This window comes from Nannobrachium achirus (assembly GCF_963921795.1).
Source record: "Nannobrachium achirus genome assembly, chromosome: 18".
Lineage (NCBI taxonomy): Eukaryota > Metazoa > Chordata > Actinopteri > Myctophiformes > Myctophidae > Nannobrachium > Nannobrachium achirus.
In genome coordinates, this window is record NC_137825.1 from 31,740,513 (window position 1) to 31,755,581 (window position 15,069).

A 15,069-nucleotide genomic window follows, 5' to 3' on the forward strand; every position below is an offset into this window, starting at 1 on the left:
TTCCTAAACGTTTATATGAGCATTTCTATTCTGAATGAGCAGTCATTCAGAATATAAGTGGAATACATCTGTGCATATAAACGCACCCAATTGAAACTCAGACACCTTTTAGGGTAATTCATTAGGCTAGCAGCTGAATGCATCAGGTGTGTCAGTGATTCATTTTAAACCACTCTAGCAGGAACACGCCGCAATGTGTGCTGGTCAGGAGGTTCAGAGGGTTCACAAGCTGCGTCTCGTCACCATTAATTAAGACACACTTTGTGTCACAAGTGATTCTAAACCTTTTCAATTTCTACAACATCTGATTTGTATCTGCCCCATGCAGTCTACACTCTATGTAACTCTCCCTCTCTCTCTCTCTCTCTCTCTCTCTCTCTCTCTCTCTCTCCCTCCCTCCCTCTCTGTCCCCCTGCCCTCGCTCCCCCTTCTCTCTCCCTCCCTCCCCCATTCTCTCTCACTCTCCCTCTTCCCCTCTCTCTTCCCCCCTCTCTCTTTCTCTCGCTCTCTCTCTCTCTCTCTCGCTCTCTGTTGGTGGCTCAGATGGAACAGATCCTCGCCTCATTAATCAAACCTCACACACACACACACACACACACACACACACACACACACACACACACACACACACACACACACACACACACACACACACTCACTGCTCGCAGAACTACCCCCAGAAAAAACTTCTCATTTGCGTGTTTATTTGTGGGTCTCTTGTCATATTATGCTGCTGTCAAGTCCAGTTAGCCTCCCAGCCTCGCTAACAGACTGGGACTGTATGAGAGAAGCAGCTACTCTTACTCCTACCGACCCTCGAAAGAGAAAAATGTCGCCCTGTAGAAAAATAACCGCTCCGCGTGGGTTTTTCCAGACGTCTGCTACGTCTACGAGACGTTTTTCGACCTCTCGCCGCGGGGCGTGTGATCGGGGGTTGTGTAATGTGTTTTCTGCATGTGCAGGACGTTGTGTAATGGCGCTGGTTCTCCCAAGTGGGGTCCGGGGACCCCCCCCCCAGGGGTCCTTGAGTGCGTTCCAGGGGGGGGTCCCCAACAAAATGTTGTTTTTAAAGCATCCAAACAAGTTTAACCACTTTAAATCTATATATGGATCGGCTATTTGAAAATAGCAGATCTGTAAGCTCTGCTATTTTCAAAAATGGGACAAATGTATCACTTTTGTCATATTGAAAAGCATCCGTGGCACAAAATATTTTCCGACGGACCAAACTGATGACGGTCTGTCGGTAATGAGTCTGGCAATGCCAGGCTGCCATTTTCATGGGCTGTGAATGTACATATCCTACAGAATTGTTACAAAATGTGTTGACAATGGAACGCTTTGTGAGCTTATCGATTGGCTATTTATGCTATTTGTTATAAATAATGTATTTGTTTACATTTACGTAGCTGTGTCGGTCCACAACAGAAGCGGCTATCTGGCACAGTAATGTAATGTAATGGCTGCTGGTTGAATCAGCACTCATTACGTTGTATCTCCTGTCCTGACACACACATAATTACAACTGTAACAAATATCCTTTACTCAGCCAAAAGTCTCCCACACTACACACTGTGGGGGGGGCGCGTGCAGTACATTTTAGCAATATTCCACATGAGGGTGTGCTTTATCATCGACACCGATCAATCTTAATTTCAGTCTTCTTTTTTAATTTTTTACCTTGTCGCTGGATTTCTGAGAAAGTGAAGCCAAATGGGAATGGATTTCTGTGTGGAGTCATTCAGTAGGCCACTGTCTAGTACAGCACACATGTACAGTATTGTATAGCCACTATATTTGTACACATTGAGCGCAGAATTACAGTACAGCCGTTTCAACTCTTCTGTATTAACTGCTCTTATCCTGAAAATTTCCTGCAAAATCTTTTTTTCCACAGGGTTCTTTCCATGTTTTACCTTTCAAATTTGTATGGAGAATGGAGTGTATTTTTGCAGAAACTCACAAAATGTAAAGAAATCCCATTGAAAAGCAGAATCCACCTTCATAGGTATATTTTAACTTCAAAGTCAGAGAAGGTCATAAAAATAGCGAAAATAGATGACCTACAAGCTCAGTGTTCTGAATCTACTGTCTTGCCCAATGGCAGGTCGTGTAAAGTTTTGAAATGGCACATCTGTACTTCTACAGACCAAAACAAGAGCAGATAATTATTTTGTCCGAGCCGGAAACCAGAAGGAGATCAGATTTCCCTGACACAACTTGACAACGTGTTGATTACAAAGCGTGTGATATATTCAAACATTTGAAATCAACAGCTGTTGTTTTCACAATTTGTTCTTTTCTCCCAGTAGTATGTTAACCCGAGGTAGAAACGTTAAATGAGAATTGTTGTAAAAATGGTGACCTATGGAAAGCGGTGACCATTGGTTGAAACCAGAGGAGTCATGACAGCAAAACAATTACTGTGGAATTACTGTACGTCAAATAAAAGGAAACCTCTGCCAATATGGCAATTTTATGGATTTCAAGACGACAAAAGAGTCGAGCTGAAACCTTGTTAACTCTGGATAATGGGGGGGGGGGGGGGGGGGGACAATTGAATGAAGAGAGTATCACTGCATTTATTTGAAAGAGAAAACAACGCCCGAGCTTAATATCAATATCACACACACAATACGAGCCAGGCTAAAACATTGTTTATCCTTCAGACTAATTATTATGAATCATTATGAGTCACCCTGGAGGCAAGAAGCAATAGCTTAACAACAGTTTATTTAAGGAATGAAAGCCTTAGAAAGCCCTCTGAGATTGAATCTCATGCCGGTATGTAGGCGATGTGTTTACTGAGCAAGGTTCAAACCGAAGTTTATTATGAGAGTGTAATAATATCTGAACGTTATTACATGCAGTGCACTCTGTATTCCGGGCATATCTTTGTTGCTACTCTCGGCTATATGGTCTTGCAGTGTCATGACTGAACAAGATCGCGGATATACTGTACTGTAAGCAGACGCAAAGGAGGTTTCTCGGGTGGGTGGCTGGCATCTCCCTTATGGATAGGGTGAGAAATCCAGTCACCCAGGCCAGGAAAACTCCATGCATGCACACATAGTCAACACCATCTGCTGCAGTTCAAACCCAGCATCAGAATGAGGGAACACATTTTAGTGTATCACAGTACATGTACAGTATGTAGCAATATATATATATATATATATTTTTTTTTTTTTCCCAGAAAACTTAGGTCAGGCCTAAATGGGTTAAGTTACAGTACTGCTGCATGTAATACTGTGTGTGCGTGTGTGTGTGTGTGTGTGTGTGTGTGTGTGTGTGTGTGTGTGTGTGTGTGTGTGTGTGTGTGTGTGTGTGTGTGTGTGTGTGTGTGTGTGTGTGTGTGTGTGTGTGTGTGTGTGTGTGTGTGTACAAATCCTTTCATCATTATTTTTGCTCCATCTGTGCTTGTGTACAGCATTCAAACAGTAGGATTGTTTATTGTCAAGGACAGAATGATTATCTCCTTTTCCAACTTTGTTTTTTCAATGGAATTAAGTACAGGGTTTCGGGTGTCCCCCGTTAACGCCCCCCTCCCCCCTCCTCAATGCGATGACATCATCAAACAAAATCGACTTGCAAAAATCACAAGTCGTTAAGGCCCTAGTGTGCATGCATGCAGTATATGTGCAGTATATACAATCTGATGCCACATTAGGGGCGTCTGTGTGTCTACCATGTGTTTACTACACAGCGGTCATCTGGACAACAGACTGCTGTGGGGTTCTGATTGGCATCACTGTGAGACCCCGGCGGTCCCCTGAGGGCCCGACGGGCCCCCAGGCACTGATAGAGTAGGAGGGAAGAGAGATAGACTGCTTATGGAGTGGAGATAAGAAACATTGAGATGGGAGAGTTAGCCAATGCCTACACATACACACTACACCAGGGGTCTTCAACAGGGGGTCCAGGACCCCTTGGGGGTCCTCAGAGTTACTACAGGGGGTCCTACAAATCTTTGTGTGATAGAAACCTCTCTTTTTTATATTTACCACTTGAACCCTAGCGTCTATAATCAGAACTTTAGCCAAAAATAGCAGATCTACAAGCTCACAACGCCTCGCGCTGCGAGGCGCTGTGAGCCTTTTAGATCGGCTATTTTCGGCAAAGGGGAGAAAAAGAGGGGAAAAAGAGCAGAATAAGTACAGAGTGAAAGGTCAAGTTTTTTTTAAGTATTCACGGTTCAAATGGTTAAATATCTGAAAACGCAAATCGACACACACATTCACAGACACACGCACGAATGCACCACGGGTACACAGGTACACACACACACACACACACACACACACACACACACACACACACACACAAATTGATGCCGCTTTCCGTATTTTGGTTCTTCGTATCGTAAAATCGGGGGCGAGGTGAGAATATTTAAGGCTGTGTTATTTATATTACGACCGGGGCAACCGCCAGATTTATCCACACCCAGCCATTCTTAGGCTGCTGTGACTGGCAGGATATACGGCCGGTTGATAAATCACAAGTAGAGCCCCATTGTGGAATGATTCCTGCGATCTGGGCAGGTTTCTACGTTCCTTTGATAAATGAAAGAGGGCCTTTGTCTGGTCCCCCAGACCCACATTTGACACAATTTGTATCTCTGAGACCGTCAGGTCACAAGTTTCTATGAAAAGCTCCACCGGCTCTCTGTCCCTCCGTCAGTCAGTCAGTCAGTCTATCCGTCACATCACATCACATCACATCACATCACATCACATCACATCACACTTTTGGCCCTACTCTTATCTCCGGCACCGTTGCCCCTATCCATGCCAAACTTTGCACACACACTCATTGGCTAGCAAACCACAACCTCTGCCCCTGATTTCTCACATGCCCCTCTTCTAGCGCCACCATGAGGTTGCTTCTATTGTGTATACATGCGACCTGGCGGTCGATTATCTCCCGATAGAGAGTCTTACTGGTGGATCAGCTATTTTCAGTGAAGATATTTGGTGTAGAGTGAAAAATGAGCCAACCACGTATAGAACGGGGACTCAACAAAACTCCATATTATTATTCTATCATTATTTCAGTATTCTATGTCAGTTTCCCTTCCACTTATACAAACTCCTCCTCCTCCCTCTGATTGCTGCAGGTTTCCCTGTACCTGCACTATTGTTTCCTGTGGGATTATGCATTTCTTGTCTCCCATGCCAGATTACAGAGTTTTGTACCGCTTCCAAGCATCCAGGCTGTAGTTGAGGGCTTGCCACCCTGGCATCTCTTCCATGTGGCCTCCTTCATGGAAGATGAGAGAACATGGCAGTCAAAACACTACACGGATTCTACTATCATCTTTGGTCTTGTCCACAAGGCCTCAATTGACCTTGTGGCAACAGTCTGTGTCTGTTGTATGTCTGTTTGCATACATACATACACACACACACACACACGCACTCGCGCGCGCGCCATTGTCGCTCAACTTTACACTGGTTTCTTTTAACTTATTTTTTCATTTGTAGAGGAATAATACAAAGCAAGTATTTTTATTTGCAGACCTGCTAAGGTAACAGGTGCATAGGAGAAGAAACAACTCCTGCACACTTCTTCAAATGCAATTGAAAACGTTTTAATGGGAATAACAAACTTCCTGGCTGTTAGAATGGAGTATCTCAGTTTGATATTGAAATCGTCAACTGGGGATAAAGGGATTCTACCGGTGCGCCTCAGCCTAATACGGCTAGTCCGGTACGCCAACGGAGCAGGGAGGAACAACAATGATGAAGCAGATTTTGAATGACTTCAAAAAATAATGAAGTCATTATTTTTTGTACTAGCACCTAAATAAAAGGCTTTACCTGTCCGAGCTGCTCCAGTTTCAATCTCCCCTGCATAAACTGAGGATATTAGATATGAGGAAAAATACTCATTATAAACAAAACTGTTTGAATAAAAGTTTCACTGACTTATTTTCTGAGATAAGCTATAGGTGTCAGTTTTCAAATGGTGCATAGTAAAATCTGTAACTTGGAGATTGTACACAGGCGGGTCCTTTTGATTACACTCTCAGAATTAAAACCATTTAAACTCTACTACCATATACTCAGTTATAGCTCCACTAGTATTTCCCTTCGTGTCAAATCTCATTGCCGAAAACAGCTGATCTACAAGATCACAACGGCCTCAAAAAAGCTGATCTATAAGCTCACAACATGTTGCTCACAATCGTAAGGGGCTGCGTATAGATCAGTTATTTTGGTTGAATGTTCAGCCCAGAATAGGCGGGACGCTAGGGTTCATGTAGTAACACTGAGACTCCACCTTAGCCCGTTGTACTTAGTTTTGACCACTCCATAGACTGGATAGAAGACCTCCCTAGGGAGACGCTTGGGAGGCATCCGTACTAGGCTCCTCACCTTTCTAATTGTTACATATACGAGATACAGTAAACTGCACAAAATCTTACTCTGCATATAATGGAAGATAATTACATTTTGTCACCTTAGGTGTCACTGACTTCTGGTCTGGCCCATGGACTAGTACTTAGGCTCAGTATTCTGATGGCATAGCTGTGGAAACTGTTTCTTTGTCACTTGTTTGTCGGGCATTTTGTTCCTGCAGAGTTGCCAGTCTGACAGTAGCACTGTGAAGAGATTGTACCTGGGGCTGGTGGTGAGAGTCTCTGGTGATGCGCTTAGCCTTGGCTACGCACCGCTTGGTGTGTAGGTCCTGAAGGGAGGGAAGCTTATCTCTGATGATGTGCTGGGCCAGTGGGCCACACGCTGTATGTGAACAATGGTCAGCAGCTCTTCCTAAGGGTTGGAAAGCAGGAAGATTGTACTTTGAACACTGCGTGTGTGTTTGACTTCAAACGGTTGCAGCGCTCCCTCCTGCCTTGAGGAGGAGCTCTTCAGAAGCAGCTCCGCTGAGAGAAAAAGAAAGCAGCTTTCCCTGCGTTTTGTTGTAGCGCGTTGTATCTCCAGGCCTTTTCTCTGAATGTCTGATAAAACATTGTTCTGATGTAACCGACCTGCTTGTCCACATGAGACTTACTGATACAAGTTCAGTTATGAAACACACTTGAATGCTGGAGAAAGTGTAACTGAAAATGCTTTGAAATGCCAATGGATTCAGTGTGCACAATATTATTATCATCATTGCCGGGTGGAAACCTTGTATGTCCAAAACCATTTGTTTTGTATTTAGCATTTTTAAAATGATTTAAACTAGTGAAAACAGCCGATCTACAAGCACACAACGCCTCGCACTGCGCACTGTGAGGCGTTGTGGCAAGGCGTTGTGTGCTTGTAGATCAGCTGTTTTTACTACTTTTGTGCGATGGCCATATGTTGAAGCAGTGCTTTACTTTGCGAAAAAATTACAAATTTGAAACTTGGAGATAAGAGGTTTCTCAATTCAACACGTTACACTGCACCTGCTGCTATCTATATTTATGTGATGTGTATGTACTTCACTTAAGATTTTTCTTTTGTCCTGTTTCTTTTCTGTTATAAAATGTATTCAGATCGTGATGTTCAATGTGTCTTAACGTGTGTGTCCTCCAGACTCGTCCAAGCTGCAGAACCCCAGCAGGAAGCAGTCTGTGTCAAGGAGTCTCAAACACCTCTTCAACTCCTCCAACAAGTTTGTGAAAACCCTCAAAAGGTTCGTACACGGTTACATTACATTCCTGTTGTCTGTCTGTCTGCACGCTGGGTGAGATCTTCTACTGTGAGCGCCTGAACGGAAGTACCACCCAAGGACGTAACGCTGTTGCTTTACACAGCTGTGTTGTAATTGGTCGAAAAAGACAGCTCCTGGGGGAAGTGCATACAACAGAAGTCCCGTAGACACTGCATTTAGCCTGGGTTAAACTCCTTTTTCGATTTTCTGATCTGGTCTAGAGCGGAAATAACCCTCGGCGGAACCCAAGAGCGCTGGGCACCTCCAAAATCATATCCCCTAGTTTGAAACGTGTCTAATTTGGTAAAGTCGTTATGTTTCTTTTGCTAAAATAATGGTTTGGTATATCCATCTTTTATTCTAACTCATAGTGTGACTCACGGATGTCATTAACACATTGACCGCCATTTTAACATACCTCCGTACTCCCACCTGCCTTTCGTCTCCATAGACTTCCATGTAATTGGGTGTGCACGGATCATGCACACCCATGCCTAGATAATGCACCACGTGTGTCCACATTGCTCACAGCTTTCAAACAAAAAAATCCGAATGGAAATCCGTTCAGGCATTCATGAGATAACAGCCACTATGTTTAACAAAGATGGCTGCCAAAATGGCTGCCATGCTTGAAAGATGGGGTTGCTATGGGGGTTAAACATGCAATTTCGCGATTGCTATCATGCCTACTCCATTTTTTGGGGTCAAAATTTTTTTTTTTTTTTTTTTTTTTTTTTTAATTCTCGGGACTATCGGGCCTGGCGGGGAAAGACATTGGAATAATCTCGGGACTATCGGGCCTGGCAGGGAATGAGTTAAAGTGAAAACAGGCCCTGTGCACAACATCACAAAGGCCCCCCTACCACGTGCACGTGCACACCTTGCACAAGCCATAATCTGTGCCTGGCGCGACTAAACTAATTGATTTGCATTATACAGGGAACAAAAACAATGTGACACCACAGGAACCCAAATTCTCCCCACCTTTTTCTAACGGATCACACGGCTCAGTTAACGTCTCACAGGCTTTTTGTGTGGAGAGCCTGGTGACGCAAGGTTACTCTGCACTGCACTAGGTCATGACCCAGGCTTTTCTCCTCAGAGATGACAAAAGGCTGGGACTGGGAGCGTAACGAGGCTAGTCTGTCTGTGACTGTGAGGAGAGAAAAGCGATCTGATTAGCTGGCTTTGTTTTTTTATTGGTTTCCAAGGTTTTTTTTTATCTCCCCTTTCTTTTTGATATTTGTTCTTTTCTCCTGTGTTTTAATGATTACAGCTAGGAAGAAGACATTTCAATCAGTAATCTTTCATTGGTGAACCATGAACATTGTAAAAAATAAAGCTTTAAAGGAGCAGTAATGGCTTTTCTTCTATCAGCCACCTTGTGAATTCTTGAATGCATGGTGAATATTTGTCATTGTCACATTCCTTTTATAGAAGAACCCCAAAATGAGAGAAGAAAGTGAAGAATACTCGATCATTAGTATAATACAATAAAAGAAAAACGTTGGCCAAATTGTCAAGTATTCCCTAAGAAAGAGGCAACAATGTGAAAATAGCCAATCTACCTGGCAGCAGTGTCTATATATCACTGGTTCTCAACCTGTGGGTCGGGACCCCCAGGGGGGTCCCCAAATTATTTTGGGGGGTCCCCAGATGATTAACTTAATGTGCAACATTGTACAGTAAACAAACCAGCATAAGGTTTATGTGTATCTGCACATTTCTAAAGTGTCAATTAGGGCATTCACGAATAGTGATTTTTAGTAATCGAATTATTCAACCTCATAGTATTCGAATATTCGGGTCTTCGACGGGTGAAATATCATATTTTTGTAATCTAATAAATCGTTAAAACGCTGCTTTGCAAGCCTTGAAAACAACCAGCAATTAACGGGTTAACTTTTGTAGGCGGGACAAAAGGCTGGGTTCGTGAAATAACAGTCATCGATTGGCTGAGAGGTTTTCACTGGTGGATGCGGAACTCTAGAGTCTAGCAGCAGAGAGAGAGCAGAACTACAATGCGTCGGGGATAGACGCGTTGTGAGCTTGTAGATGGGTCCCCAGTTAAAATACATATTTTGGGGGTCGCAGCATGAAAAGGTTGAGAGCCACTGTTCTATATCATAAGGATGAATGTGTTCATGTGTTCTCTCCTGGTGCAGGGGCATCTACCTGGCTGCAATGTTCTATAAGGATGAATGTGTTCATGTGTTCTCTCCTGGTGCAGGGCATCTACCTGGCTGCAATGTTCTATAAGGATGAATGTTGACATGTGTTCTCTCCTGGTGCAGGGCATCTACCTGGCTGCAGTGTTCTATAAGGATGGATGTTGACATCTGTTCTCTCCTGGTGCAGGGGCATCTACCTGGCTGCAATGTTCTATAAGGATGAATGTTGACATCTGTTCTCTCCTGGTGCAGGGCATCTACCTGGCTGCAATGTTCTATAAGGATGAATGTTGACATCTGTTCTCTCCTGGTGCAGGGCATCTACCTGGCTGCAGTGTTCTATAAGGATGAATGTGTTCATGTGTTCTCTCCTGGTGCAGGGGCATCTACCTGGCTGTAGTGTTCTATAAGGATGGATGTTGACATGTGTTCTCTCCTGGTGCAGGGGCATCTACCTGGCTGCAGTGTTCTACCATAAAGACAGTCTCCTGGTGACGGCTGAAGACCAGATCCCCATCGTGGAGGTGGACGACTCCTACAGCAGCTCTCTGATGCAGGACTTCCTGTGGTTCACCAAGGTAAATAAAATAATCATATTTTAACTGGGGACCCCCCCACACCCCGACGAGCACTAAGAGTTGAGGCATTACATTTTGTATAACACAATTCTGTTGTGAAAATAGCAGATCTACATGCTCACAACGCCTCGCGTTAGATCAGCTTTTTTTCTGCCTCTAATATTTGACAATTTGGCCAGTGTATCATTTGTCATTTTAGAGGTCCTTTTTAGAAAAGGTCCTTAAATTGTCACTTTAGAAATGTGCAGATACCCTCTATAATCTATATACTTAAACTTTATGTTGGTTTGTATACTGTTGAGTGAGAAAACAATGTTGCACATTAAGTTAATCATCTGGGGACCTCCCAAAATAATTTGGGGACCCCCCTGGGGGTCCCGACCAACAGGTTGAGAACCACCGTCCTAACACACCAGGCCAGTGACTCTAAAATATAATCCTTTTCAAGGACCCCATTTGACGTGAATAATATCTCTATCACTCCAATCTATGATGTCCTGTAAATCTAACTCCCAAGAAAGAATGTAAAAGGGTAATCAAATGGACCCGTACAGACCAGTACAGAGCCATAAGCGCAAAGCAGAAATTGGCCGTTAATTCCACAACTAGGAGATTCCCAACCTCCAGAAGCTGCTTTCAAGCAGTCAACTTGTGTTGACCTACATTATGTTTTTTTATTGCTATGAAGTCAGTCATGCCCGTGTGGGGAAATTATAGCCCTGAAATGATATACAAATTTCCAACCATAACGTTTAGAGGTGGAGCTTTTATTTTACATGTTCAAGTTGTCTTGAACACAGTGATAAAGGAGGTTGCTCCAATGGTGGAGCTCTAGTACATTAGACACCCTGGGCCTAGAGTCATGTGTTGTGTGCTTCCATTAGTGAACTCCATGCCATATTTAAACTTGTTATGCTTTTTCATAAACTAATGCCCTACTTTGTCATACAACAAGCGTCACACAAAAGTTGCCCAAAAAATCCGATCTACAAGCTGTTAGCTTACATAGGTCTGCAATTTTTTGCCATTTTTGAAAAAGATTTGAAGTGAAAGTGGTTAAGCCTGTCTGTTGGTTTTCTAAATATTGACCCAATGAAATACGCATCAAATGAGGCGCAGCTTGCGTAGCTAGTTCATGCAGACAATTCAGGGTCGTGCTTCCCTGACCAGTGTCATCAGTCACATGATCTCTTCACCTGATCAGGGCGGGTACTTAAATCCCTGTGCCTACCTCTTCATTCTGGCTTTACTCCTGGCTGTGCAGCTGCCCTGCTCGCTCTCTGCTGCTGCTCTGCTTGCTCTCTACTGCTGCTGATGTTTTGCAATCCCACCACCTCCCCAGCATCCACCAGTAGGCTCTGTTTCTAGATCCCCTTTGGGGGTCTTAATTCATTCCCTGTAATTCTATTTGGTAAATAATTCTGTTTGGTATATAATATATCTAAAATGTTTATACTTACAGGGAATGAATGGAGACAGAGTCCTGACGCCAAACTATGCTTCATATCATGCTCATGCTATGCTTCATATATCATGCTTAATAATTGCTCAGTGAATGCTCAATATTCTAAATTAATCCAAGAGTTGTCTGCCTGAACTAGATCCAACTACATAGGATCCATTGCAACACAGGTTATTTTTCCCCCATTTATTGAAAAATAATGGTTACCCTACATAAAAAGACAATGCATTGTCTTTTTATGTAGGGTAACCATTATTTTTCAATAAATAATAATAAATAATAATAAACCCATGGGGGTTTATTTCTACAAAAAGAATCTTGTATGTAAAAAAGTACATACGTACATACAGTACATACATACAGTACATATGTATGTATATACTGTATGTATGTATGTATGTATGTATGTATGTATGTGTGTGTGTGTGTGTGTGTGTGTGTGTGTGTGTGTGTGTGTGTGTGTGTGTGTGTGTGTGTGTGTGTGTGTGTGTGTGTGTGTGTGTGTGTGTGTGTGTGTGTGTGTGTGTGTGTGTGTGTGTGTGTGTGTGTGTGTGTGTATGTATGTATGTATGTATGTATGTATGTATGTATGTATGTATGTATGTATGTATGTATGTATGTATGTATGTATGTATGTATGTATGTACTAATAGCCGATCTAAAGTATGTGTCACACTGCACCATTTCAGTATGAAGACGTGCTTACATCAGGGAAGCCAGGGTTGAATGTATTTAAATGCAACGTCACTTCTTGTTCATGTCCACCTAAAGCATAGAGACATCGTTTGTTCAGCTGTAGTGTTATTGTTTGACCTTTTATTCATCTCTTTCATTTCCACTGTCTCCATCCGCCAGTCTCTCTCGCTCTCTCTCTGTCTCTGCCTTTGAAACTGTCAAATAACGTGATACTCATTAACCTCTATTCCCTCTCCGTCTCTCCCTTTTTCTCTCTCTGTGTGTGTGTGTGTGTGTGTGTGTGTGTGTGTGTGTGTGTGTGTGTGTGTGTGTGTGTGTGTGTGTGTGTGTGTGTGTGTGTGTGTGTGTGTGTGTGTGTATAGTTGTCGTGCATGTGGGATGATGTTCGATGGCTGAGACAGAGCATGTCTGTCTCCATGTCCTCTTCTTCTACACTGCAGGCCAGACACAAGATGCTGACCGCTGCTGGACAACTACAGGTCAGCACACATGCACACGAACGAGCATGCACACGCACACACGCACGCACGCACGCACGCACGCACGCACGCACACACACACACACACACACACACACACACAGACGTTGGTATTACTATACGTTTGAGGACATGGTCGGACATTATTTTTTGCAAGTCTGCATGCCATCCATTGACGTGTGCTATAACAGTGGCTCTCAAAGTGGGGGAGTTACTTCAGCTATTCGGAAATAACAGATCTACAAGCTCACAATGTGTCGTATCGCGACACGTTGTGAGCTTGTATCTGTCATCTTCAAAACAATTTGAGAAATCTTAAAATATGATTTTGAATCATTTAGATTTTTTATTATCATTATTATTTTAACAAAGCTTTTCTTATGGAAGTTTATTTGCAGCCAAATATGTATCCGTTTGGGGGTCCTTGGTATGAAAATGTGTGAGAAGCACTGTGCTATAGAGGACACAACAATGAACATACTTGGGTCCATTTTCCTGACTTATTAATGGTACCTGCCTGTTTCATTCTGCATATGCCTTTTGAAGCTCAATAGAATGAATTATGTGCCAATCCTTTGTATTACACAGCCTTTGCTTTTGACATTGATAAAATAAGAAGTAAGTGTGGTCTGTGCACAGGTCTCTGGCACAGAAGTAGGGTAGTGGAGGCAGGCTAGCATGGTGAAAGTGTTTCCATGCCCGTATGGATGAAATATGTTTGTTTTCTTTGTTTATGTTTGAGTACCTGGCTGATAAGGGCACAGGCTCCTAAGGCAGTGTTTCTCAAAGTGGATTCCAGGGACTTTGTAGGTTCCTTTATGGGGGTCCAAATTGACCCATACAAGTCTGTAACTCCATACAAATGGAACCAAATGATTTGGTTCCATTTGTATGCTGTTTAGGGGAGACCTTGACATTTAAAAGTTCATTTAAGTTCATCACATTTAAAACACTGTCCTAAGGTGTATTTGTTCTTTCATGAACCATTCGTTGAAGGGTAAATCATTCAGCCTGCGATGCTATTGAGTGCTTACTAGGATCTCCTTTTAGTTAACCTTGTACCAGTGAACTGTACTGTCATGAAACTGTACCTTTTCCTATGCAAACTTCTAATAAAGTATTCAATGAATGAATCAATCAATTCTCAGAACCTCCTTGGAACGCACAACCTGGGCCGCGTGCACTACGAGCCCATCAAGGACCGGCACGGCAACGTGCTGCTGGTCACCATCCGGGACATGGATGGACCTTACTCCTTCTTCGGAGGCAAGTGGATGCAGGTGACCAAGCTGCAGAGCCAGAGGAAGTCCCTGTCCACGCCCGAGGAGCCCTACGCTCTGGACATCCTCATCATCACCATACAGGTCAGAACCACGCAGGGACTTGAAGAGAATGTTAGAGGCAGGGGCTTACATTCTAAAAGGGCCTTTTGGTAAAAATATCGAAAATAGCAGACCTCCAAGCTCGACGTGTTGTGAGCTTGGAGGTCGGCTATTTTCGGTGTGTGATACCACACTGAACTAAGCATAATCAACTGAATACTGGAGATGTGGCTCACGGCATGGATTTCTACACAGAGAGGGCAATTCTTTCTTTCTTTTCTTTTTTTCCCCTTTTTTTTGGGGGGGCTTTTTGCCTTTATTGGATAGGACAGTAGACTGACAGGAAATGGGGGGAGAGATGGGGAGTGACATGCGGCAAAGGTCTTCCGGATCGCGAATCGAACCGGCGATGCCGCCAGGCATCCATGCCTGGTGGCCTATCTGGCAATTCCTAAGTGGTATGCACCCGGACCAGTAGGCCATAGGGTGTCCCAGGGGCTTACATCTCTAAAGGGGCCTTTTGGTGAAAATATCGGGCCAGACCTGTTAGGGCCCTGTTAGGGCCCACTTAGGACCGGGCCTTCATTTTCAGGCCCATTGAGAACTCTAATGGAGAGGGCACTTTTTCCAGATGGATAAAAGGGCAGGGGCTCAAGCCCCCTTTGATGTCTATGTGTGCACGTGCCTGGAACCACACACTAACCATGGAGAACCCAG

At 43.5% G+C, this 15,069-nt stretch overlaps 1 protein-coding gene across 1 annotated transcript in view; it reads left to right on the forward strand.

The window, feature by feature from the left end:
- Positions 1–15,069, forward strand: part of ankfn1a (ankyrin repeat and fibronectin type III domain containing 1a) — a gene marked incomplete at both ends in the record, with an annotated part of 215,853 nt that overhangs the window by 173,498 nt on the left and 27,286 nt on the right. The window contains 4 exons of the mRNA XM_080747348.1: positions 7,527–7,626; positions 10,261–10,393; positions 12,914–13,030; positions 14,179–14,394. Coding sequence (XP_080603474.1) covers positions 7,527–7,626; positions 10,261–10,393; positions 12,914–13,030; positions 14,179–14,394 — 566 coding nt within the window. The remainder of the gene's footprint in view (positions 1–7,526; positions 7,627–10,260; positions 10,394–12,913; positions 13,031–14,178; positions 14,395–15,069) is intronic.